The 23811-nt window shown below is 40.9% G+C and overlaps 1 protein-coding gene across 1 annotated transcript in view; it reads left to right on the top strand.

The window, feature by feature from the left end:
* EIF4E3 (eukaryotic translation initiation factor 4E family member 3) overlaps positions 1 to 23811 on the top strand; it is a 39045-nt gene that overhangs the window by 9577 nt on the left and 5657 nt on the right. Inside the window, exons 2-6 of the mRNA XM_069473809.1 lie at positions 4947 to 5019; positions 15048 to 15142; positions 16709 to 16769; positions 19396 to 19462; positions 22856 to 23011. Coding sequence (XP_069329910.1) covers positions 4947 to 5019; positions 15048 to 15142; positions 16709 to 16769; positions 19396 to 19462; positions 22856 to 23011 — 452 coding nt within the window. The remainder of the gene's footprint in view (positions 1 to 4946; positions 5020 to 15047; positions 15143 to 16708; positions 16770 to 19395; positions 19463 to 22855; positions 23012 to 23811) is intronic.

The following is a 23811-nucleotide window of genomic DNA, read 5'->3' as shown; positions in this document are numbered from 1 at the left end:
TAAATGTGCTCTACCTGATTTGTGTTTTTATATCACATTTTGGGATGTTTTTATTGCCAGGGATTCTAGTGGAATCCAGCCCTCTCCTGCATGTCTGCTTTTGCCCCCTGCCAACAGTGTGGCGAGGTGCACTGTGATGGGGGAAGGAATGACAGGCACGAGCAGTGGGTGGGACCAAGGAGGGAACAGATAATCTAAGAGGGGGTGAGAGAGGGATTTGCCATATGACGTGCTATATGTGACCACCCACGCTGACAATGACTGTTCAGTTTTTACTGGGAGGCAACCTAGTTTAAGGGGAAGGCCATGGGCATCAGAGCCAGACAGACCAGCAGAAGAACACAGATCTGCTGCTTAAAAACATGTTTGCTGAGCCTCAGTTCCCTGATCTGTAAAGTGGAGATAATGATACCAACCTGGCAGAATTGTAGTAAGGATTAGACATAATGTATATATGCAAAACCCTTTCATATAATAATACTCAACAAAAGAAGGCCATTATTGCATCAATATATTAAATACAGAGGGAACTCCTGGTGGAGCAATTAAAATTCTTTAGCCTGATCCATCCAGGGGGCATTTATTCTTCCATTGCTGTATTCTCATCTCTAGCTGTATACTCTGGGAGAGTGGCATAGAATTCAGAGAATGCGAAAATAGGTCCTATTTCCTAGGCTGTGTGATTTCCCACAGCTCTGGCTGTATCTTCTTCTAAGAATGGTCATCATCAGTTTGTGTATTCCTCTCTTAGCTTTCTTTCCCACCTCTTCCCTTCTAGGCAAATTAAAAAGGATCTGACCATTATTTCTTTGCCTTTAGGGGCCTGGGAAATTGAGGGAATAGAGGTGTTAGTTCTGTAACTCATAAACTCCAAGGGGTCAGGGCTTTGTCTAGAATGATCATTGCTGCACCCCAAGCAGCTAAAAGAGGTGTGCAACAAATCCTTGTTGACTAAATAAGTTTAAGATCATCTGAGACTGTTTGCTACATGTCTACAACAGAGTTTTCTTAGCCTTGACATGATTGACATTTTGGGTTAGATAAGTCGTTTGCTCTGAGGGCTGCCCTGTGCATTGTAGGATGTTCAGCAGCATCCTTGGCTTCTACCCACTAGATACAAGTAGCATCCCCTCAGTTGACAACCAAAAAGTGTCTCCAGATGTTGCCAAATGTCCTCTGAGGGGTAAACCCCAGATGAGCACCCCTCATCCACAGAGAGAGCATTTTTGATTAGGATTCTGTTGGGAGGTTAAGATTTATAACATGAATGAAATAAAAAGATTTCTTAAAGATAAGAGAATATACTGTATATGTGATACCAGTGAAAATGTTTCCTTCACTGAAATCCATTACAAACATTCACCTTCCGGTTGCTACAATGTCTATCAGAGTGACGGGGGAAAGAGAGGCATGGCTTCCTGCTGCCAAGGCTGCAGCTTTGCCACCAACAGCTTGCACTGCTACTTTACGAAACAGTAACCGTCGATGGTACAGCTCCTGGTTCAGCTTTGAATCAGCAAGTCCGGTACAGACTGACCTGTTTACAGGGCAGATCTTTTAAAAATCTTGGCTTGTTTGCCTTTTTAAAATTGGTTCTGTGGCTGTAGCCCAACTTTATTGGTTGTAAAGAAGCCTGAGATTCAGTCCTGAGGTTGAGGCACGTGAGTGTTTTCAGTGACGGTCAGAATCAGATTTGGCACACAGAAGAACACCATGCCTTCTGCTGGCTGGCCAAGCCAACCGTGTACCCCCATCAGTAGTTCTGACATCATCGTTTTGTTATTGTGAAACCTGGATAATTCATAAAACAGGAAGAGATTAGGAAACTGAATTTCCGTGAAACTTGACATGTTTTCTCTCAAACCCCAACACATCAGTATCATCGAGTGTTAATCTGTCAAAATAGAGCTCTCATTGAGTGTGATCTTGTTGGTTTTTGTGAGAACCTTCCTAACCCTGCACCATCGTGAAGACCAATCATTGTCTCCTCGAAGAAAATTTTATAGCTATGATCTTGTACTAAAGACAGGATTCAGCAAATATGGTCACTTTCATGAAAACATACCAAGAGTCAACTGCAAAACCCCATTAAAAAGTGTAAGTGTGGCCTGAATGGGCAGCTCAGCAATGAGGGGTGAAGAGCAGGAAACTGCAGACAGTTCACCTGTATTCAAATCACATTTTTGTGGCCTTTGGCAAGTTACCAAACCTCCATAAGCCCCAGCTTACTCACCTGTAGAATGGTGATAAATAATATTGACAGCTGCATAAGTAGGATTGCAAGATTCAGTGCTGCAGTGGAGGTCAAATGCTCAGCACATTAGCAGGAATTCAGCACATACATATTGGCTGTTGACATGTTTGTCTTACAATAAGCACTGCCTAGTTGTTTTGTTCTAGAGCCCTTCTGGGGGCTTTGGAAACTCAATTTATTAAAAAAAAAAAAAAAAAAAAAACAACTTGGATAGTGAAACTAAGAGAACCTAAATGACTTTGTATAATTATCTCCTGCACTGGAATACAAGTAAGAGACCAGACTATGAAGGCAGGCATTTAGAAAGGCATAGAAAGCAAATGTTCATCAGTGATTTTTTTTTTTCTAGGTTAAATGGTATTACCCTTACATTGTCTTTGCTTAAATTGATGTAATGCTGTCTGAATGAGGTGAACATTCAAATTATACTCATTCTAAATCATCCTAAATTGAAGTTCAACTTTAAAAATTAGTAAAAAAAATTTTGAAATACTTAGTTTTTAAAATGAAAAAAATAAAAAGTACATTTCCTCCCTTTGTACCCTACTATCCCATCTTCCCCCAACACACACACAGTTAGGGAAGGAGCCCCCTATATACTCTTCTGTGTGCTTTGGGGCATCCAGGAATATATTTGTTGGGCGTATTTGGTAGAGCAGTCAGCTAAATTTTTCAAAGGAAGAAAAGTCAGTATTGGAAAAAATGCCAGTAGATTTTAATATAAAAATAATAGATTTTTCCTTGTTAATAGTCTATTCAGAAAAAAATCGAGGCTTTAAAAGTTTTTATCCCTAATCTTTTTATAATTTAAGCTGAAAAAGGCATAAGAACCTGCATTAAATAGCAAATTAATATTTATCCAAGTTGATCCTTTAGTAACCACAGCCCTGGCAGTCCATACAGACTGATGCATTTCATCAGGGGCCCAGGCACGAGCTGTCATTAACAAGTTATTGATTGAGGACTTCACCCTTCACCACACCTTTCATCGTAGTTATTTTAGGCTTAAAGCCTGGCAACAAAAATGCAATCATGATGGTTATTGTGGATTTGCTTTTTTTTTTTTTTTTTTTTTTTAGACAGGGTCTCCCTCTGTTGCCTGGGCTAGAGTGCAGTGGCATCATCATAGCTCAGGGCAACTTCAAACTCCTGGGCTTAAGTGTGGATTTGCTGTTGTTAAAACCATGTCCATCAAATTTATTTTGCTGAACAAAATAGAGTTGTGAACTCAGTACTTGAGGGTAGATTTCTTTATGAGACTTGCCAATGGGGGTTCCTTGTTTGTTCCCAAACTAGTCTGTAATTGTGCATCCTTAGTGACCTTCTGATGAGGGAACTATATTCAGAAGTGCATTTTTGATATTTAGGTTCCACACCTAGGGAGCCTTCACTGGTTCACAGTTCAGGGAGTATGTCTGGAGAGTTCATGGAGCAAGTCTGTAGAGCTTGCTGTGCTTACCCTCCCCTGGCATGGGCCTCTGCTATCTCCTCTACCCCTGAGCTAATAGGAATTTTGTGCACATCTCTAGTGTGTAGTCATCTAGCACCTGTCCAGAAAGTGCAACATGGTGAGGCTCCCTGGGGAATAGTAGCTTTCATATGCTTTAGATCCTAGTGGGTCAGTTGTGATGGGGTACTTTCTCTTCTCAGCAAGCCTCTTATTTCTCACTAACAACCGTAAGTGGAGCTTTTGAGCATTATTTGTATGATGAAATATCACTGGAGATGGGGTTTCACTCTGTTACCCAGGCTGGTCTTGACCTCGTGGGGCTCAAGCAGTCCTCCTGCCTCAGACTCCTGAGTAGCTGGAAATACAGGCGAGTGCCACCGTCCTGGGCTGAAATACCATCTTAGGCTTGATGTAACTGGGCCTCAACATTCTTGAGCACAAACTGCTAATTCATAACAGGGAGAAAGAAAAGGTGACAGGAATTGAGAGTCTTAATTCCTAAGGTTTGATGAGACCATGTCATTTGACCGCCAGTCCCAGTAAATGGTGCTTGGTAAAGTCAGTTAAATTGCATTTCTGGTGAATAAACCTGTAGTATGTTGCCATCTAGTGGAACATATAGCAAACTAAAGATTAATGCATTCCGACCATAAAGTTCAGCAGAGCTAATTAAATCAGAACTTTAGAAAATAACAAAGTACTTTCTAAAGGCAAGTCTTTTGGAAACACATACAAATTCAGATGAAATCAGGATTGACTTTTAGTAATGTTTTCTTAAAGTAGGCAAATGGTCACTTTGTTTCTCAAGAGTACATATTTACCACTAGGGTACTAACAAGTTTTCATACGTATCACCAGGTCAGACAGTGCATCTTCATGGCCATCTGTACTATAGGCAATTATCTAAAATCCTAGGCAAAATGCTTGCTTATTACTAGGTTATTAAAGTATTTTTTAAAATGTGATTATAAAGTTTCCAATACCTTTTTTATATACTTTAACTTTTTTTTTTATTAAGTTTCCACAGAATAAATATGCTGATTTTTAGGGGAAGCAAACACATGACTTCATAAAGTAGGAATTTCACATTTTAAATTCTAACTAGCATCCCAGAAATTTGCAATTCTGTGCTTTGAGACCTGATTTTTTATTAAGCTCAGTAGAATTATATTATGGAATATTTCGTGAGCACTGACTGCTTGTTTGGTTTGTGTCTTTGTTCTTTTGCTTACATTTGCTTAGATCCCTCCCTGGTGCCACGGCAGCTGAGTGTGCGTCAAATCTGAAGAAAATCTACACAGTACAAACAGTACAGGTAAGCTCAAGAAAGGGGTGAACCGGATTAACATGGTATTAAATATATGTTGGACACTTAAACATCCAACTTGAAAATTGCCACCATGCTAGTGGCCCCTGCCCAGGGTTCTGCTTAGGAGTTAGCTCTCCTGGTCCATTTCCGTGCAGCTGCCCTTGACCAAGTCCACCCCAGAGGCCAGCCAAGCACACACTTACGTGGCCTGCTCTTGTCTTGGCAACCTGCTAAAACTTTATCTACTGCCTAAACCTTGCATAGACCTGCATGAGGAGCAGACTGTTAAGCGTGAAAGTTTTCAAGACACCTCTGTGTCCCTGTTCAAACTCCAGCCCTACCATTCTCTCTGTGTATCTTTGTTCCCATCTATGACAGGCAATGGCACAGCTCTGCAGTTATTGAGGGTTTAGAAGTCACCCAGGGAGAGCATGAAAGTGGAGAGTCTCAGCCAGGTTTCCTACTTTACCTTCCAATTCCATCCTCCTATACTAAGCACATATCAACCCCTTCAGTTTCTGTAAACTTGTTATACTGATAGCACCTCCCTGCATGAGTTACTGTGAGGATTGAATAAGTATAATAAATGTTTATGCTATGCTTAGTAGAATACCTAATAGATATAGTAAGTTCTCAACAAATGTAAGCTCCTAGTTCTATTAGTTCTTTCTCTATCCAACTCTGAGGGTGAACATTCAAAAGAAAAACTGATTGATTTGGTTGATCACATTTCCATTTTCTTCAAAAGCAAAACCTATCAAGTTTCTCCCTTCTTCTAGTTTAATACACTATTACAGTTAGAATAAGGCTTTTAAGGCTACTTCAGGGTTGCATTGACCATATGTCCATGAATTTTCTAGAAGGAACAGATTTCAAATAGTTTTCCTATTATATGCCCCTAAATCTTTTAGAAGTTCCAATAGATTGGCACCTAGATTGTGTCTCATAGGCAGCCTCTCACATGCAGAAGTAGCACAAAGATCCGTGTTTTCAAACCCAGCTCCCAGTATCTGGTTCAAAAAATTTGGCATTCATACTTACAGAGTCCCAGAAATCTGATCGTAAGGTACTGCTTGCAGCCACAGAGAGCAGTAACTGGTATAAAGACAGTCCTGACCACGGGCCATTCTGAGCTAGTTGGGAAAATAACATAAGCATGTGGGAAGCAGAGAAACAGTGCCCCTGTTAATAACCATTCAGTGCCAAGTACAAGCAGCGCCAAAAGGCAGCACGTGGGCCACCGTCCAGAGAAATAAATGCTCTCAGAGTCTGAGAGTCCCCTCCCTTCTTCCCTTCAGTGAGTTTGTAGACTTTTGTTACCTCTTCCCAGCAGCCATCTTATAATCCTCAGAGCACTTGATTTTAAGGTCTGTCCTCACGTGAAGGCTTTTAGATCCTCCCTAGACTTTTTCCACTCCGCCATGACATTGGATCACCAGAGCTGCACGTGGGATTCCAGGGCAGACATTGGCAAAGTCAGATGAAGGGATTGGCCTGGTTTTCCTGACCCTACACAGTCACACCGAGCATTTGGATCCAGCAGCATGTTGGGGTCTTCAGGAACCCATTTAAAACACCTGGGCAGGCACACACTGGGAAATACTTTTTTAAAACTATGCTTTATTCCCTTACGTGGATGCTATTTGCCTCAGACTGTAATCACCATGAACTGAGTCCAAATACAATGAATAAAAATCAACTATTTTTATGATAGGAAAAAAATGAATATAGTAAAAGAACAATTCAAACAGTTAAAAAACATACTTTATTGGAATATAATTTATATACAGTAAATGCAGATTTCTTAAGCATAAATTTTGACAAAGATATTCATGCACGTAACCATCACCCAGATCATGATAAAAAAATTTCCCTCACAACAGGAGGTTTCTTCGTGCCCCTTCCAGTCAACCTCACACCCACCCCAGAGCAACCACTGTTCTGATTTCTGTCACCATATATTTTTGTCTATTATTGAACTTCATATGAATGGAGTCACACAACACTGTATCGTGTGTAGTCTCTTTCACTCAATAAATTGAGGGCTTGAATGAATAAATGAGAAATGAATAAATGAACCACTTTCCTGGGTCACACTAGACTGCTCATTAAGGATTCATTAAGCTATAGGGCAAAAATTGATTGTTGGGAGAGGGTCGGTGAACACATCTTACTCTTTTTATGTACAAAGCATAGACATACATGCAGCCCATGAACAAATACATAGTTTCTCTGTGGCATTAAATCATCATCATAGGAAAAGGGCTCCTTCAGGGTGGGATGGGGGGAACGATGAATAAAAGGTTGAGAAACACTGCTCTGAGTGGTCAGGAAGTTCCTATCTCTGATGTCTCTATTCCCCTCGGTTTCCTCATCTATAAAACTGGGATTATAATAGCACTTGCTCCCTAAGGTTGAGTGAGGGTTAAACGAGATTGTACCTGGTTCTTAGTAGTGCTGTGTACTTAGTAAGCCCTCAAATGTTGGCATTTTATATTAAAGTGTTACTGGATTCTACCCCTCAGCTCCATCAGTTGACTGGCTAAGGTATAGGGTAGTCACAGTGCCTGGCTTTGTATATCTGGCACTTACTAGCTCAGACGAGTTACTTAACCTCTCTGTATCTCAGTTTACTCGGTTATAAAATGAGAAGAATTGTGATGGTGATTTTATCATGCTGTCGTGGGAATGAAATGGTACAGTGAAGTAAAACACACGTAGTAATTATCCAATGATAATGATAGCTGGTCTGCCATCATTTGCCTCCTTCTGTTGGGACATCTTTTTATACTTTCCTCAGTCATATTTTATATCAGAAAACTGTATACCTCTGTTTCTAGATTATTTATTTCAAGCAGTTATACCCTGGATTATACCACTGCTGACACCTCTGCTTATGAAAACATATTTAACTTACCAATAACTTTTGGGACTTCAGCCTGTGAGTGTCTTTAGTAGTTAAGAACTAGCTGGGGTGCTGACTTTAAAGTCCTTTGAGGACGTGCTTTTGTCTCACTGTCTTTCTTCTGTGACTGTATGTTAATTCTTTCTCACCTTAACAGCACCGAAAAACTGCCTCCCTAATCATGTCTATGTTCTTCCTCCATACATGTTTGGGTGAAAAGAATTATGTGTTATTAATGATTACCTTACATAAAGACATAATGTGTCTTTTTATACTCTGAGGCTCTTTGGCAAATTGAAGTTGATGGACATGGGGGAGGAATTGTTATTCCCATTTATTAGGTAGGAAGACTGTGGCTAGGAGGTAAGTGGCCCAAACAGCCAGTCATGCCGTGTCTCTGGAACTGGAACTTCCTCCACTTAGAGTTCAGTCCTCTTTCTTTTACCCCCAACTGAGGAGTGGAGGAGGCAGAGCCTCCAAGAGACCCAGTGACCTCTGACCTCTGCTGAGGACACTGTCATCACAGCCAACAATAATTCTCTCTGCCTGGAATTCAGTTTATCTCCGACTTTCCTGCTTTTCTTGGAAAATTCCATTTTTCATTTAGGTGTGCTTTCTAGATGCTTACTGCCTCCTTTTCCTCTTTTGTAAACATGTTCAACTTTTCCACATTTCTCTAGTGTTTTTGCATCCTCAGTGGTTGCAGTACAGAATAGAACATGGCTTTGGAACAAGCCCTATCTTAGCTGCTGGAGAATGAAGAGCTACCTGCCAGATGTGATTGACGAAGGAGGCTGCCTTATCCCCAGTTTCTTTCAGCCTTACCTGCTCCAAGACTAAAAATTGCACCCCTAAAAACTCATTCCTGTATAGCACTCTATCCCAAACCTCAGTAATTTGATTTATCCCCTTCAAGATTTTGCCACACTTGTCCAACTGTGTTCTACCCTGTATTTCCCATCAATTGACTTTTTACTTAAATTTACAGAAAACAGAAACTTCATATTTCTTCTCCTTCTTCTTCTTCCTTTTTTTTTTTTTTTTTTAGATAGAGTCTCGCTTTGTTGCCCAGGCTAGAGTGCTGTGGCGTCAGCCTAGCTCACAGCAACTTCAAACTTCTGGGCTTAAGCGATCCTCCTGCCTCAGCCTCCCGAGTAGCTGGGACTACAGGCATGCGCCACCATGCCCAACTAATTTTGTCTATATATATTTTTAGTTGGCCAGATAATTTCTTTCTATTTTTTAGTAGAGACGGGGTCTTGCTTTTGCTCAGGCTGGTTTTGAACTCCTGACCTCGAGCGATCTTCCCACCTCAGCCTCCCAGAGTGCTAGGATTACAGGTGTGAGCCACCTCGCCCGGCCCATATTTCTTCTATAAATGGAAATTCAGCATCATTTATTATAAACAGAAAGTCTTCATAAACAATATATACAATCTATTCAAGTTAAGAGAATGTTCTTCCCGCATGTGCCAAAGTAATTTAGGTACTGTCATTTAGGCGGCTTATGGGTACATTTAGGTACTGTCACTTCGGCCCTTATGGGTCATTAAGTTAGGGCAACAGATTGCTTTCCAAACCCTTGAGAAATGAGGGCTGTTCCTTCATAAGGAGAGATTTTGTAGGTCAGTATTGATAATGCAGGACGATGGAAAGACGAATCCAACATACTCACTACTGTGGGCACAGCAGGGCAGCCCGCGGTGGGTGGGTCCTGCAATGGAATGACCTGGAGTGAACCACTCAGGTGAAGGGAGAGGCCTGAGGGAAGAGAGAGAGAAACACAACAGTGAAAACAAAGACAGAAAAGGAGCTGAAGCCAGGTCTGCTTCATAGCTCTGTCTAGCACTGACTTAATATCAAGTATAACAGGATTCTTTATCCATCATTTAATTTATTCATAATACGGATAATGGGATCAGCATCTATGGTCACAACACAGTTGTGCAGAACCATAACTGAAGTCACATTGCTCGTGACCCTCCATGTTTGTTCATGGCAGTGGAGGCCATTGTGTATGTGTGTGTGTGTTTATTGGGGTGGGGTGAGGTTTAATCTTATCAATTAAAACATGGTCTCTTCCAGTTTAAGGGTCTCTTGGGGAAAATGTCCTCTTCCCCTTCTGTGCATGAACTGGCATATGCAGAAACACACCTGATCCCATCTGATCTTTGGGCTGTGCCCACCATCTGTGGCCCTGCCATAACCTCATATCATAAGACTCCTGCATGTACACACATATCATCCAGACCCCAGGCTTTACTGTCCATAGGCTTTCTAGCAATTTCATGCTCCAAATTGTGGATTGGGGAATGTTGGCTGCTTTCCCCACATCCCACCAGAACAAGGGGGACTTTGTAAGGCTGTGATAGTCCTGTCCAGCAAGAATAACCCCTCCCGCCTCCCCAGCTGTTCTCAGACCAGGCTGCATGTTGCTCAGCACTGCAGGAGTGAGGGCCTACTATAGGAGTCTTGCAGTATACAGGAAGCAGGCTACACACTGTGCTAGGTGTTCCCAAACTTTTTGCAGGGCTCTCTCCCATCCTCTCAAGGTTTGAACCCACTCTCCTCTCTAAGTTTTAACTCACCACCTCAGAGTTTGGATTATATTGACTGACATCCTGTGTGTTGGGAAGTTGCCCTCACGTTCTAACAAGCATCTCATCTACTTTATGATCAGAACTCCAAACTTTAGCTCCTTCTTTGAGTCAAGCCCTTTTGGAATTCAAAGCAAAACCCATTTCTCTGTCAAGTATCTAGCTCTTATAAATCAGAAGCACTTTGCTTTCAGCCTTTGTGTCTACTGTGAGTTAAAAGCATCCATTAAGCTCTTCAGTTGCCTACTCTGTTCTGATCGCTATCTGTCCTGCCCATAAATGCCATTGATTCAGTTGGTGGCAAGCCCTAGGCAACTAGAAATACCTAATGAGCGAAAATATTTGTTTAGTATTTCACAAATACTCTCCTACTACACATGCTACAACCCTTGGAAGAAGTCTTGGATTTTTTTTTTTTTTTCTTTTGAGGTATATCTGCTGGGTGGCTTTGTTTTTCATTTGTTTTACAAAACAGATGCATCACTTTGTTGTCTGTCAACACATGGCATCTTTTCTTCTGAAGAACTTTCAAGTAGGTTCTTTTCTAGTTTTTTTTTCTTTAGAACATTCCAGTAGGAAATTGAGGAGGAGATTTGCCAGTTTTCCTGGTAATGAATGATTATCTATTTGGCAGAAGACTGTCAGGTGGGGCATAATTGCTCCAATCAGGACTCGTAGATGGAGATTTATTGGTCACCATAGTTAACAAGTCTAATCACACTTTGTCTCCTTACTTCAGGCTGACCAAGTGCTTTCACTTTGCATTTAATCATTAAATTTTCAAATAAAATAGCTATATCCTACTCCTTCTGCAGAGGAGGCAACTTGGGTGTCAAGAGCTACTTGGCCTGTGAAGATTATCCTGCAGACCTAGGTCTTAAATCTGGGTGTTAGACTCCATTGGACAAGTGTCTGCCCTGCCTCAGTTCCTCAAGGAGAGGTGCCAGACCGATGCTTGAGAACTTACCAACCAAGGAGTGGGTTCCTCTGGTCAAAGGCTGACCCTCCCACATTCAGCTCAGTTCCCCAAGGATTTGTCACAGTGCCCTGCACCTGGCGGTCACAAATGTTGACTGAATGAATGATGCCCAACTTTTGTATAATACCTCTCCTCGCCATTGGGTGGTGGTTAGGCTTTTGAAAAGAGCACTCAACCATCATTAATAAACATTGTGCTTCATTTTACTTTTATTGCAATCCTCTATTTGCAAGCCAGATTAAATTAATTATAAGCCTAATGGCTTTTCAAATCTATTTGCAAGTTTTTATCTGTAGTAAAATTTAGGTGTTTCAGTGATTAAAAATATGTGAGAGAGAGTATGATCGTGAATCATCAAGTTTCTACGGTAACACCCTTTCACTTCCATAGGAGAGGAGGAGGGTCTAGGGAGATGAGTGATGCTAGAGCCCTTCCACCAGCTATTTCATGATCAGACATACTTAACACGTACACTACGTATTGGATGAGGTTTGCAACAAGGAAATGGACTGATTTAATGCCCTATACTTTTTAAATGGGACTCTTTTCAATGATGTCACTGGATATTTTGCTGCCATTTTGTGTTCATGCACAAATGTGCAAATATATGCCTTAATAAATATGTTAAGTCAGAGTTAGTCTATCATTTTATCTTCTTGGGCCGTAGTCTCTTCCTGTCAGATTTGCCAAGACAAACAAAATCAGTTGTCTGTTTTTGCTTTCAAGGGAAGCTTCTAAAGCTACAATCCTAAGAGTGTTTTTCTTCTCTTTGGAGTGGAAGAAGCATTTTGTATTTTTTTCAAGGTGCTTCAAGTACTAGGTAAAAAGTCAGGATTTGGGAACTTTGGCAGGGGTATGGGGGGAGAAACTTTGTTTTGGGATGCCTTTTAAGAGACTTGAAGTTTGCCAGAACCGAAGTCCTATTGGTTTTACCTTAGTCAGGGGTCTTCATTTTGGCATCATTTTGTCCATAAATTCTACAGAGGTCATTGCCACATCATAGCAGGGGTCTCAAGCTGGAGTTAAGACAACCACCAGACTCAGTGGAGCTCAGGGCATCTTACTGGTGGGAAAACATCTTCAACAGGTGTCCCTCTTTCTGTGGCTCCTTGATCTGGCCTATGGCTTCCAAGATTGGAGAAATATATGCCTAAAACATGTAGCAAGAGCATCAAAGAAAATAGATGAGTGGTTAAGAACAGGGATTTTGGAATCCATTTGCCTGGGTTCAAATTACAGCTCTATGTATTCACACTCATACCTCAAACAGAGACGAGAATATTGGTGTAATATTATTTGCACAAAGAGCAAAGCACTTATAAGATAGGTGGCTTCAAAAGGACAGATATCTTGTTTGAGGAGCTACGGTTATTACAAATCTACTTTCAGCTGCTACCTGCACTAGCACCATTTTAGTAGAAGGGAGGCAAGGTAGATTCTCAATTAACAAATCTACCATCAGGGAGTTTTTTGCCTTCAGTTTTATCTTATGGTTCATCACTGCCACCTTTGCAATTAATTCAGCTTTATTTTATTTTTTTAACACAAAACAGTTTTGAACAACCCATCAGGAGTATCATTAACATAGATAAAATTCATTCCACCCATGTGACTCAATTCATGAGGCCCTAGGATTCATTTTTCTAATTGCTCTGTTACTTTTTCTTCAGACCCACTAGGAGACCCAGGTAATCACCCTTTACTTACCTCACCACACAGAATGATATTTCTTGTTTGTGTAATAATTCAATGCCTATAATTCATAGCATAGTCATTCTACAACCCATTCCAAACAAACCAGGGTGTGTTTTCTTCTTCATAGCCTCTATCTTCATCCTGATCCTAATGGTCATACCAAAGAGTGATTCTCAAGCAGGTTAATCTCTGCCTTGGTTTCCTTATCCATAAAATAAGGATAGTAATCATTTCTCCTCATAAGGTTGTCATTAGGATAAATTACATAATCATGTAAAAGTTCACAGAAGAAAGCCTAGAACACAGAATAGCTCAATATCACTTGATGGTACCATTACTGTTTTCATTACTATTACTTTATTATTTTTTTTTTTTTTTTTTTTTTTTTTTTTTTTGAGACAGAGTCTCACTCTGTTGCCCAGGCTAGAGTGAGTGCCGTGGCGTCAGCCTAGCTCACAGCAACCTCAAACTCCTGAGCTCAAGCGATCCTCCTGTCTCAGCCTCCCGAGTAGCTGGGACTACAGGCATGCACCACCATGCCCGGCTAATTTTTTTTTCTATATATATTTTTAGCTGTCCATATAATTTCTTTCTATTTTTTTAGTAGAGATGGGGTCTCGCTCTTGCTCAGGCTGGTCTCGAACTCCTGAGCTCAAACGATCCGCCCACCTCGGCCTCCCAGAGTGCTAGGATTACAGGCGTGAGCCACCGCGCCCGGCCTTACTTTATTATTTTTATATAATCTATTTCTGTTTACCAGTTACCCTGTGTCTTAGTTCAGGCTACTATAGCAGAATACCATAAACTGGGCCGCTTATACAGCAACCCTTTGCTTCTCACAGTTCTGGAGGCTGGAAGTCCAAGACCAGGGAGCCAGCATGAGCAGGTTCTGGTGAGGGCTCTCTTCCTGGTTAACAGACGGCCACCTTCTCCTTATATCCTGATGTGATGAAGAGAGGGTTAACTTTCTCCCTCTTCTTATGAGGACACTAATCCTGTCATGGTGGCCCTACCCTCATGACCTAATTACCTCCCAGATTCCTCACCTGCTAATCTCATCCCAGTAGGGGTTAGGGTTTCAACATATGAATTTTAGGAAGACACAAATATGCAGATACACCCTGAATCATGGGAAGCTCATTGCTTCAGCAGCTGAGCTGTCCCCTGCTCCTTCCAGGAGAGGAAAGGAAGGCAGACAGAGTGCCTAAGGTGGTTCCTCTTTGCCCCTTCCTTTACCTCTGCCCGCAAGCCAGAGCATCCCAGACTCCTTCCAGGCTTAGAGACAAGACAGAGTCTGTTATAAGGAAATATGATTCATTGCATATATTCAGTCCTGAAGGCTTTATTAAATACCATCTACCTGTCAGAAAAATCATTAGCAAGATCCTTTCCAGCTTTCTGTGTACACATGTTACATAAAAATGTTTGCTTACTAACCATAGCTTCCTGAAACAAAGAACTTGGCTAACACCAAGGAACTTTTTTCTTTTTCTTTCTTTCTTTTTTTTTTTTTTTTGAGACCGGGGCTTGCTATGTTGCCCAAGCTGAAGTGCAGTGGCTATTCACAGGTACAACCATTGTGCATTACAACCTTGAACTCCTGGGCTCAGGCAATCCTCCTGTCTCAGCCTCCTAAGTAGCTGGGACTACAGGCACACACCCAGCTCAGCAAAGGACATTCTTTAATGTTATATTACGTTTTCTAGCAGAAAGTTAGAAGTGATACTGAGAAAAAAGTCTATTTTGAATGGATAAAAATTAATGAGTATCATATTTTTTCTTTAATGCATTAATTTTATAATTAGCAACATAGTAAATCAATACTGTCTATATTAAACAAAGTGTTTTTCTTTTTAAAGATATTCTGGAGTGTGTACAATAATATCCCTCCAGTGACTAGCCTGCCTTTGAGATGTAGTTATCATTTAATGAGAGGAGAGAGGCGACCACTTTGGTAAGTGTCTAATGTGTAACTTGAGGTCAAGGTGGGAGGGAAATTGTTGTGAACCTCGTAAAAGATCATATCCTCTGAGACGTGTCTGTCACATGGACCCCGAGGATAGTCTGTGATACTGATCATGGCCCGGGGTCTAGGGGGGAGTGGTCTAGTGTTCTCCTTCTTTAATAGCTTGGTGTAGTGATGAGAGTGGTGGACGGTACGTTGGTTTGCCCAGACTGGAGTCCCAGTTAGTAATAAACCCTATGTCATTCCACCTTTCTATTTACTCATTAATAAAATGGTAATGTATCTCAGCTCATTCACTAGCAAATGACAGAAACCTAATTTGAGCAAAAAATGGATTTTTTGTTTGTTTGTTTTGTTTTGTTTTTTTTGAGACAGAGTCTCACTCTGTTGCCCGGGCTAGAGTGAGTGCCATGGCATCAGCCTAGCTCACAGCAACCTCAAACTCCTGGGCTTAAGCAATCCTCCTGCGTCAGCCTCCCGAGTAGCTGGGGCTACAGGCATGCGCCACCATACCCGGCTAATTTTTTCTATCTATATTTCTAGTTGGCCAGATAATTTCTTTCTATTTTTAGTAAAGATAGGGTCTCACTCTTGCTCAGGCTGGTCTTGAACTCCTGACCTCGAGCAATCCACCCGCCTCGGCCTCCCAGAGTGCTAGGATTACAGGCGTGAGCCACCGCGGCCCGGCCAAAAAATGGATTTTTTTTGAAACTGTAACTGAGAAGTTCACTGGGATTTCCAGCAGATCTGGGTGCTCAGATGTTATCAAGAGTCTGGCGCTCTCCATCAGATGTGCTTTATTTCCTTCTGCATTGGTTTAATTTTCAGGACTAATTTTAGGTTTAATTATTTTCTCTCTTTTTTGGTAGCAAAATGGCCTTCATCAGCTCCAGTCTTACCCCTTGCAAGTTTATCGATGTCAGCATTCACTAGCCCTCACTGGGGTCCCAGAGACAAGAAAGGGGCAATATTCTCATAGCAGGCCTGGGTCATAAGCTCATCTCTGCAGCTGGGTGGTGGAAGCGACCCTATCTGAGTGGGTCTGACGTAAGAGTAGGGGACAGGTGGTTCCTTAGGGGCAAGTTGAGGTGCTCCTACCAGAGAGGGACCAGATATTGAAGAGGAGAACACAGCAGATGTCCACCACAGGGACACTTATTAGGCCTATGACACAAGATTGCTATGAGAATCAAACGAGACCCTGTCATGAATGTGATACTGCAATGTAAAGGCCTTTTCACACGTGAAACAGTTGTATCAATTGTCCCTCCCCAGAGAGCTGAGGGAGCCTCTCAACACCCCCTCCTTGAGGATGAGGACTTGTGCCTCACCCCCCACCCTGCCCGGGTAGCTGCTGAATTCCACTTTCTTCCCTCCCTGGCCCTGACCCTTTCCTTTTTCTTTCATCTGCTTCTGTTTCCAATAAAAGGACTAGGGGAGAGTTTATTGAAAAATGCCTAATCGTTTCTGTTTTTACGTTGAAATACTTAATCTAAACGTACGTAGAACCTCTTAATCCTTGAGTATAACCTTAAATGTTGGTCTTTGATCCAGGGAAGAGGAGAGTAATGCAAAGGGTGGCGTATGGAAGATGAAAGTTCCCAAGGACAGCACGGTAGGTTTCTTCTGACCCTTTTCCAGATCTGGCTAAGCTTGGGATTGTTGTGGACTCCTGTGATGGGCATTTGGTGCTTTTCATACAGCCTACCTACCTGGCAGTCTCCAGACATGCCTGGGGGTGAGAAATACTATTCAGACTTGGTGATTTCCTGCCCTACACTGTCACCTTGAAAATGTATACTTGTGCTTCCCTATAGAAATGGTGTAATCGTGTGATTGCATCATGCAGTCTGTACGAGTCAACGCCTGCAAACTTTACAGAAAGGCTGATTGATTATCTTTTTGGAAATCATTGCCTTGCCAGCCATGACTAACACGTGGAAGTTGGTTTTACGCAGTAGCAGGTGGGATCCTTCCCAGCAAAGTCTCATCCCTCCTCCTCTGGGGAACAATGGCAATTCTGAGAATGACCATGGTGTGGGGAAGGGGGAGGTTTGCATCTCGCCATTCTTTAGGGTTTCATGAGCCATGATTCCCAGCCTCCTTCTGGAGCTGATGAGAACCTGGTTGGTGTGATGACCTGGTGGGATGCTGGTTTGCAGTGGCCAGATTTCCCAGGAGTGAGCTTTAATTCATCATAGTGACTGCAAAGAAACATGAACATTAAAATCATTTAAGCCCTGGGAAACCAAAAATCTTCTTTGAAAATGGACGAAGAGGAAATGCTACCTATTCTCACCTCTTCATGGTTTCTTTCATGTGGATAAGCTCAAAGAATTGAAATGTCTCCAGGGACCCATATGTTTGAGCTGGAGTCATTTCCCTATAAGCACATACCTAAAGATATGACCAGATTTATTTGTCAAAGGCGCAAACTATTAGTCAGGATGTGTAGCTCCAAGATTTGACTGTTACTTGGCATACACAATAAAAAATACCAGGGGAGCAAATAACAAACCGAGCAAGGCATATGAAGTCCCTCCGCTCACCCCCTCTAAAAAAGAGAGAGAGCAGAGAATATCAGAGAATGAGAAAATGTAAGGGTTTTTTTTTTTTTTTTAATTTCACTAAGAATGCTTTTTGCCTTTTCATGTTCTTTGTTTACTCATACTAGACTTTGAACTCGAGTAGAAGCAATCATGATGTCAACATTCATTGAAAAGTGGCAGAAAGGCGGTTTTGTCCTTTCTCTCCTTGTTAGCTCACTTCGCCACATTCGGTCACAAATAGTCATGCTTTGAAGTCCGTACAAGTGCCCTCATCCCAAGCAGTGCAGCCTACTCTTAATCATCAACCAGAGCGAGCCTTGTGGGTCAACCTTGTCTGAATTTAAAGAAGGAGAGTTAGGTCTCCTTACCCATAACTTCCTCCCACTCTTAACTTCATCGTTAACAGCATAAAGAACTGTGGTTGGACAGATGGAAAACGGAAACGATGATTTCTAGATAGAAGGCTAGTAGACCCGGAGGCCAGAAGGGAGGGTCTAGGAAATAGAAGAGAAAAACCTCCTTGAAGGTGAGAGGTCACATTTCAGTTCCCTACTTAACTGCCCTGGCCTTGGTTAAAAATTCAGCTAGGCTGCTTAAGCTCAGGAGAACATAACAATAAGCACTATTACTATATTATAATAGTTAATGTGTTTTGAGCACCTGACCTACAGCAAATACGTAGCTATTTATGGGGTGGATCTTAAATGTTGAGCCCTTTCATTGAGCACTTTGAACGTGTTCATTGACTAATTTCATAGTCTTGGCAACCGAGGGAGGTCAGCCCTGTTACCATTTCTTGTTCACCTAAAGAAACTGAAGCTCAGAGAAGCTGATAATGTACTTGAGTCACAGATAATCAACAGCCTCTCAGGGTTCCAATCCATTTGGGGAGACTTTGGAACCTGTGGACCATGGCAAGGAGGATAAATGGGACCAAGAACTTTTCAAAGGGAATAACTGGAGGACCTTTTAAGCCTCCAGTAACCTATGAGTGGATTCTGGCTGTCTATTGGATGGCTTTAGTAAATCTTGAGTAGAAGGAACTCCAGCGTTGGTTGGAGGTAGCCCAGAACATGTATTGATTCTTCCAGGGAAACTGCATACATTCATGCACAAAGTTCTATCACCCAGCATAAACAATCTGCCTCAGGTGAATGGAATTTTCCAAGTCTCTAGTATTAAGTAAACAAGAAATTTCCTCACGTGTTCTTCACTTGTGTAACCTTTGAAATACTTTATAAGCTATAAAAAAAGAAAGAAAAGAAAAAAGAAAAAGAAGGGTTTTGAAGAGAAGGATTTTGCTAATAGCATTCACTTTATATATAAATATATATAATCAATTTATACATTTTGAATTGGTGAGAGGCAAAAAAATTGAAAAATTTTAAGTCCTTTGAACGCATTTTTCCCTGCTCTTCTGAATTTCACCAGCGGTTTTGCTAAAGACTGGCTTTCGTAAGACTTTGGATCCCTTGTATCTGTGTGAGTTTATTTGTAAACCAGTGCAATATATGCCACCCTTGTAAACGTTTACACCCATGATTTGGAGATGTCTGTGGGCCCCAAGTATGGGCACAGAAAGTGCATGTGAAGTTGAAGAAGATGTAACTTGTCTGGCTCCTGAAGATAATTGTCTAAAAATATATATGTGTTTTGTTTTGTTTTTGTTTTCTTATTCTTTCCCCACATCAGTCCACAGTTTGGAAAGAGTTGTTGTTAGCAACTATCGGGGAACAGTTCACAGATTGTGCCGCAGCAGGTAAAGAAGCCCACAGCTCCGCTCGTCATGCCTCGTGCGTGCTTGGCTCCTGCTTGTTTCTTGCGGAAGTTTGTTTGTTTTGTAACTATGAAGCTGCTCAGATTTTTTTTTTTTTTGATGTGTTCGTGGTGTTTAGTGTTAGATACGTGTGTCTATGTACATATGTAAATTTACATATGTGTATATTACATTTGTATGTATATATGCATATATATTTTTCCCCCTCATAGCTCAACTTAATAGTATCTGCAACCATCTGTCCAAAGTAAATAGGTAGAAAGAAAAGAAAAATTTGACATCAGTTGGGCTCTTGACACAATTTGTAGTAGGTTTCGTTTATCTGTTCCAACACTTCCAAAGGCGGAGAGTGCCTTTGGTGTCTAGTGAAGCTGGGAGCTGGGCAGGCACGATCCCTTCGTCCCTCCTGTCCCTCTCGGTCCCTTCCTTCTGCCTTTGTTCTCCGCTTGGTCCCCTGCTCAAAGAGGACCGTGGCGGGTAGTCAGGGCTGCTCAGTGTCATTACCCGTGATCCCACGGTGGAGGATGAAACATAAGGTCTTCAGGACTTTCCTTTGGAGACCATTTTCAAATGCTGGGTGCATTTCCGAGAGCCTCTGTGAGTACTTTTTGTTTTGCTTAGTGCTTCCGATGAAACCACTCAAAGAGGAGAATGTAATTGCCTGTTTAAAGTCTTGTTTTCTTCTTAGGTAGTTCCTTCTGAATGCTTCTGAGGTAATATTAGGATAATATTTTTCCTCTTCAGCTTTCGGTTAAGTTTTGCTTATTTTTTTGGTTTTTTTCTGTTGTTTTTTTTTTTTAGCTAATGATATTGATCAATTGGCTTTCAGACTCCTTAGACGGTGCTGTCTTTGAGAGCCCCTGTAGGCCTTACCAGTCCCATGGCAAGTTTCAAATCCATCTCACTAGCAGTTTTAATAATCCTACTTTTATTTTGCTTACTTCTTACACCACTTTCTAGTCACTTAAGACAAAGCCTGTGTGAAGATAAAATTATCTTAAAAATACATATTTCTTCTGTTTTAATAGGGAGTAGTTAGCGACTTGATAATATAAGCCAAAAATGCATCTTGTGTATAATTATAAATATATAAACCCTTGGGAGAAGAAATCTTCTGTATGAATTATTCCTGTTTCCAGAGCCAGGGAAAATAGTCTAAGTAATAATAAATAGCCAGTGTTGAGTAAAGAATACAAGTTGTTCTGTGGTTGAATTAGGAAACGAGACCACCTTTAAGTATTAATCATAAGCTCTTCTGTTAACTAGCTCTGCCACTTTAAGCGAGTCAGCTGATCTCTCTGGGCTCACTTCCATCATCTTTAGACAGCGGCTCCTCCTAACTCTAATGTCTTATGCTGCCAGTAACCTAAAATAATCGAGGTTTTGCTGGTTGATTCTACTTATGAATATTGCATATTCGCTGATGGATTTGCCTTTGCATACAGGTGCAGCCTTTTACCATGCTGTTGAAAGTGCTGTGCTAGTCAGTATGCCTCAGTTACCAAAAGGCAAGCCAAACTGAGATATTGACAGTTCAGCGTATTCAGCACCCATCAATTACATCACCCCGTCACCAATAGCGTAGAAACAGGCAATACCCAAAGACTGGGAAATGCGACTATTTCCCCAAAAGGCCGATTTACTGACTTCGCAACCATTCTTGAAAGTGATAAACGGCAAAGCTTCCCTCTTTATTTGATGATTTTATTTTCACATGGAATAAAGCATTGAGCTCTAGCAAGACTATTCTTAAAGCATAAATTTAAAAATAAGAAACTTGTACCTAAAAACTCTTTTCTTGATGGGATAATAAGTTTCTGTGGATAGCCATAATTAGGTACTATTTTTGGGGGGAGACTTTTTGTTTGAATGTGACATATATACAGAAAAGTACACACTTTGATAAATACTCACAAAGTAAGCATACCCCTGTAGCTAGCATGCAGATAGAAGAGCAGGACTTTACCAGCCCCCCAGAATCCCCCCTCATCTTCCCTTCATTCAAAGGTGGCCACCAAGCTAACTTTTGACACCATAGGCTAATTTTGCCTGTTTTTGCACATTTATATAAATGGAGTCATTCAGTGTCAAGTCATACACATTTAGCCAGGGCCAAATTCATTTAAAAAGCAAAGAAGGCAGAGAGGAAAAAGGGAAGGGAAGAATGGAGGAGGAAAGAAAGGAATTATTGTACTGAAGATGACTTCCTTTAGTAAATTGGGTGTGTTCTCATTTAAACAATATCCTAATAGTAAAATGTTTTAACCTCCAGAAGACAATCAGAAAAACTGATCGCATGCATATTTAGATTTATAGAAGTTAGCAAATTAAGCAAAAAATATTAATTAAAGCAAAAGTTCCAAATTCTGATAATGCTTATCTTTTGAGTATGACTTATTGCTGCTAAGTGTGCAAGTGCAAAAAGCTGGCCTTATTTCATTACTGTGTCAGGAGCACAGAAAACCAGGAGTGTGTACTGCTATCATTTGGCTACAAATTAGCGTAAACAAAGTGGCTGCAAGGGAGTATGTAATAGTATACTTACTATCCAGCCACTATGCTCAACTGTCTACAAGGCAGCCCCGAATATGGAATTTCATTTTTTTTAAAGGCCTACATTAATCAATGTAGGTAAATGAATGTCCATTCACTGACGTATAGTACTTAGAATCACAGAGCCATACTCAGAAGATACTTACACTCTATACAGCGATAACAGGTAGTCATTGGTTCTCTGGCCCGCGGAATAATGCCCAGAACCAGAGGGGGATTGCTACAGGGATGCATCAGAGAGCAGGAAGGATTCGTAGGCAAGGAGCAGACAGACAAACCACAAAAAGCAGATGAGCAACGTAGGCTGCACAGTCTGGGTCCGGTTAGTGCTGGGGCAGATAGCACTAACCACCTCAAGGTCGCTGAAAGCCTGGCAGGAAGTCAGGAGAAATTCTTGCTCTTCTTTAACAAAGACAGCAAGGCATCGAGGAAAAGTTCATTTCAGTTCACTTGGCTTTCAGAGGGCAGGGAATTATGCAACCCATTTAAAAAAGAAATCTCATCAAAACAGAGTAAGAAATAGTCAGAAAGCTTTGGTAACTTTAAAAAGGGTAAATTACTTATCTGGAAAATGCATTTGGCTGGAACACTTTGTTTATCTAAGTCCCTGGGTAAATGTGATGTGACTGCTACAGCTTTTGTACACTAACTTGCTTTTTTCCAATGATGCCCGTAGAAACAGTGATTTCTTACAAATTCTCTTGTGCCACCTTCTTTTTCCCATCTTATCTATAACTTTCAGATAAAATGATTAGATTCTTAGGATCAATCAGACTGAATTGAAAATTATCATTCATTTCTTTTTTTCTGTCTTCCCCCCAGATGACGAAGTCATAGGAGTTAGTGTCAGTGTTCGGGACCGAGAAGATGTCGTCCAAGTCTGGAATGTAAATGCCTCCTTAGTCGGTGAAGCAACTGTTTTAGAAAAGATCTATGAACTTCTGCCCCACATAACTTTTAAAGCAGTATTTTATAAACGTAAGTGCTTCATTTCCAGTTACTACTTTCTAGCTTATTCTATCATACTTTTAAAGATAGAAACTGTGTTGCAAATGAGGTGAAGGCAGAATCACTTGAAATTCAATAATTCAGAAGAATTCAACAAAGTACATTTAAATGTTTAAAAAAAAAACAAGTTTAGTCTCAGAAATTAAAATGAGATTTTATTCTTGCCTAACTGCATGGATCAGAAAAGGGAAATACATATTGTATTTGTTATTTCAAAAATTTAAACCTGGACTTAAATTCATAATCCTCAGAAAAAATTACTTTCTATTGGAAAGAACAATAACAAAAATGTCATTATATGAGCTGGTAGGTAGATATTCAATCATCCCTTCGTAAACAGGAATTTATAATGTATAACATCTGTATTTGTAGAAGAAGTGCATTCTGAGCACAGGCATGATTGAATGTTCTACTGAAATGCTAATATTTCCTCATTACGGTTGACTGTGACACAGGACTGAAAGAATTCACGCACAGTGGCAAAATGTTAACAGCATGAATAGGTGTGTGGACCCATTGTTTCCATCATGATTCATGTTCATTGCTTTTGTGTGCTCTTTTGAAAAAGTCATCTTTTTCATAATGAAAACATCTTAGTGCTATTAAACCAATGTTTGGTAGATCAAACTGCAGGTTACACTTTTTAACAGTGAGTTAGAGAAAAGGATTGACAGCCCTACACATGTCTGATAAATTTCCTATATCCCAAACTCTTCCTGGAGTCGATAACCCATTTTTTAAACATCACTGAATCTGGCCGGGCGCGGTGG

The sequence above is a fragment of the Eulemur rufifrons genome, chromosome 7 (genome assembly GCF_041146395.1).
Source record: "Eulemur rufifrons isolate Redbay chromosome 7, OSU_ERuf_1, whole genome shotgun sequence".
NCBI lineage: Eukaryota > Metazoa > Chordata > Mammalia > Primates > Lemuridae > Eulemur > Eulemur rufifrons.
Note: the sequence above shows the minus strand (reverse complement) of the source record. Positions and strands in the feature narration are given on the sequence as shown.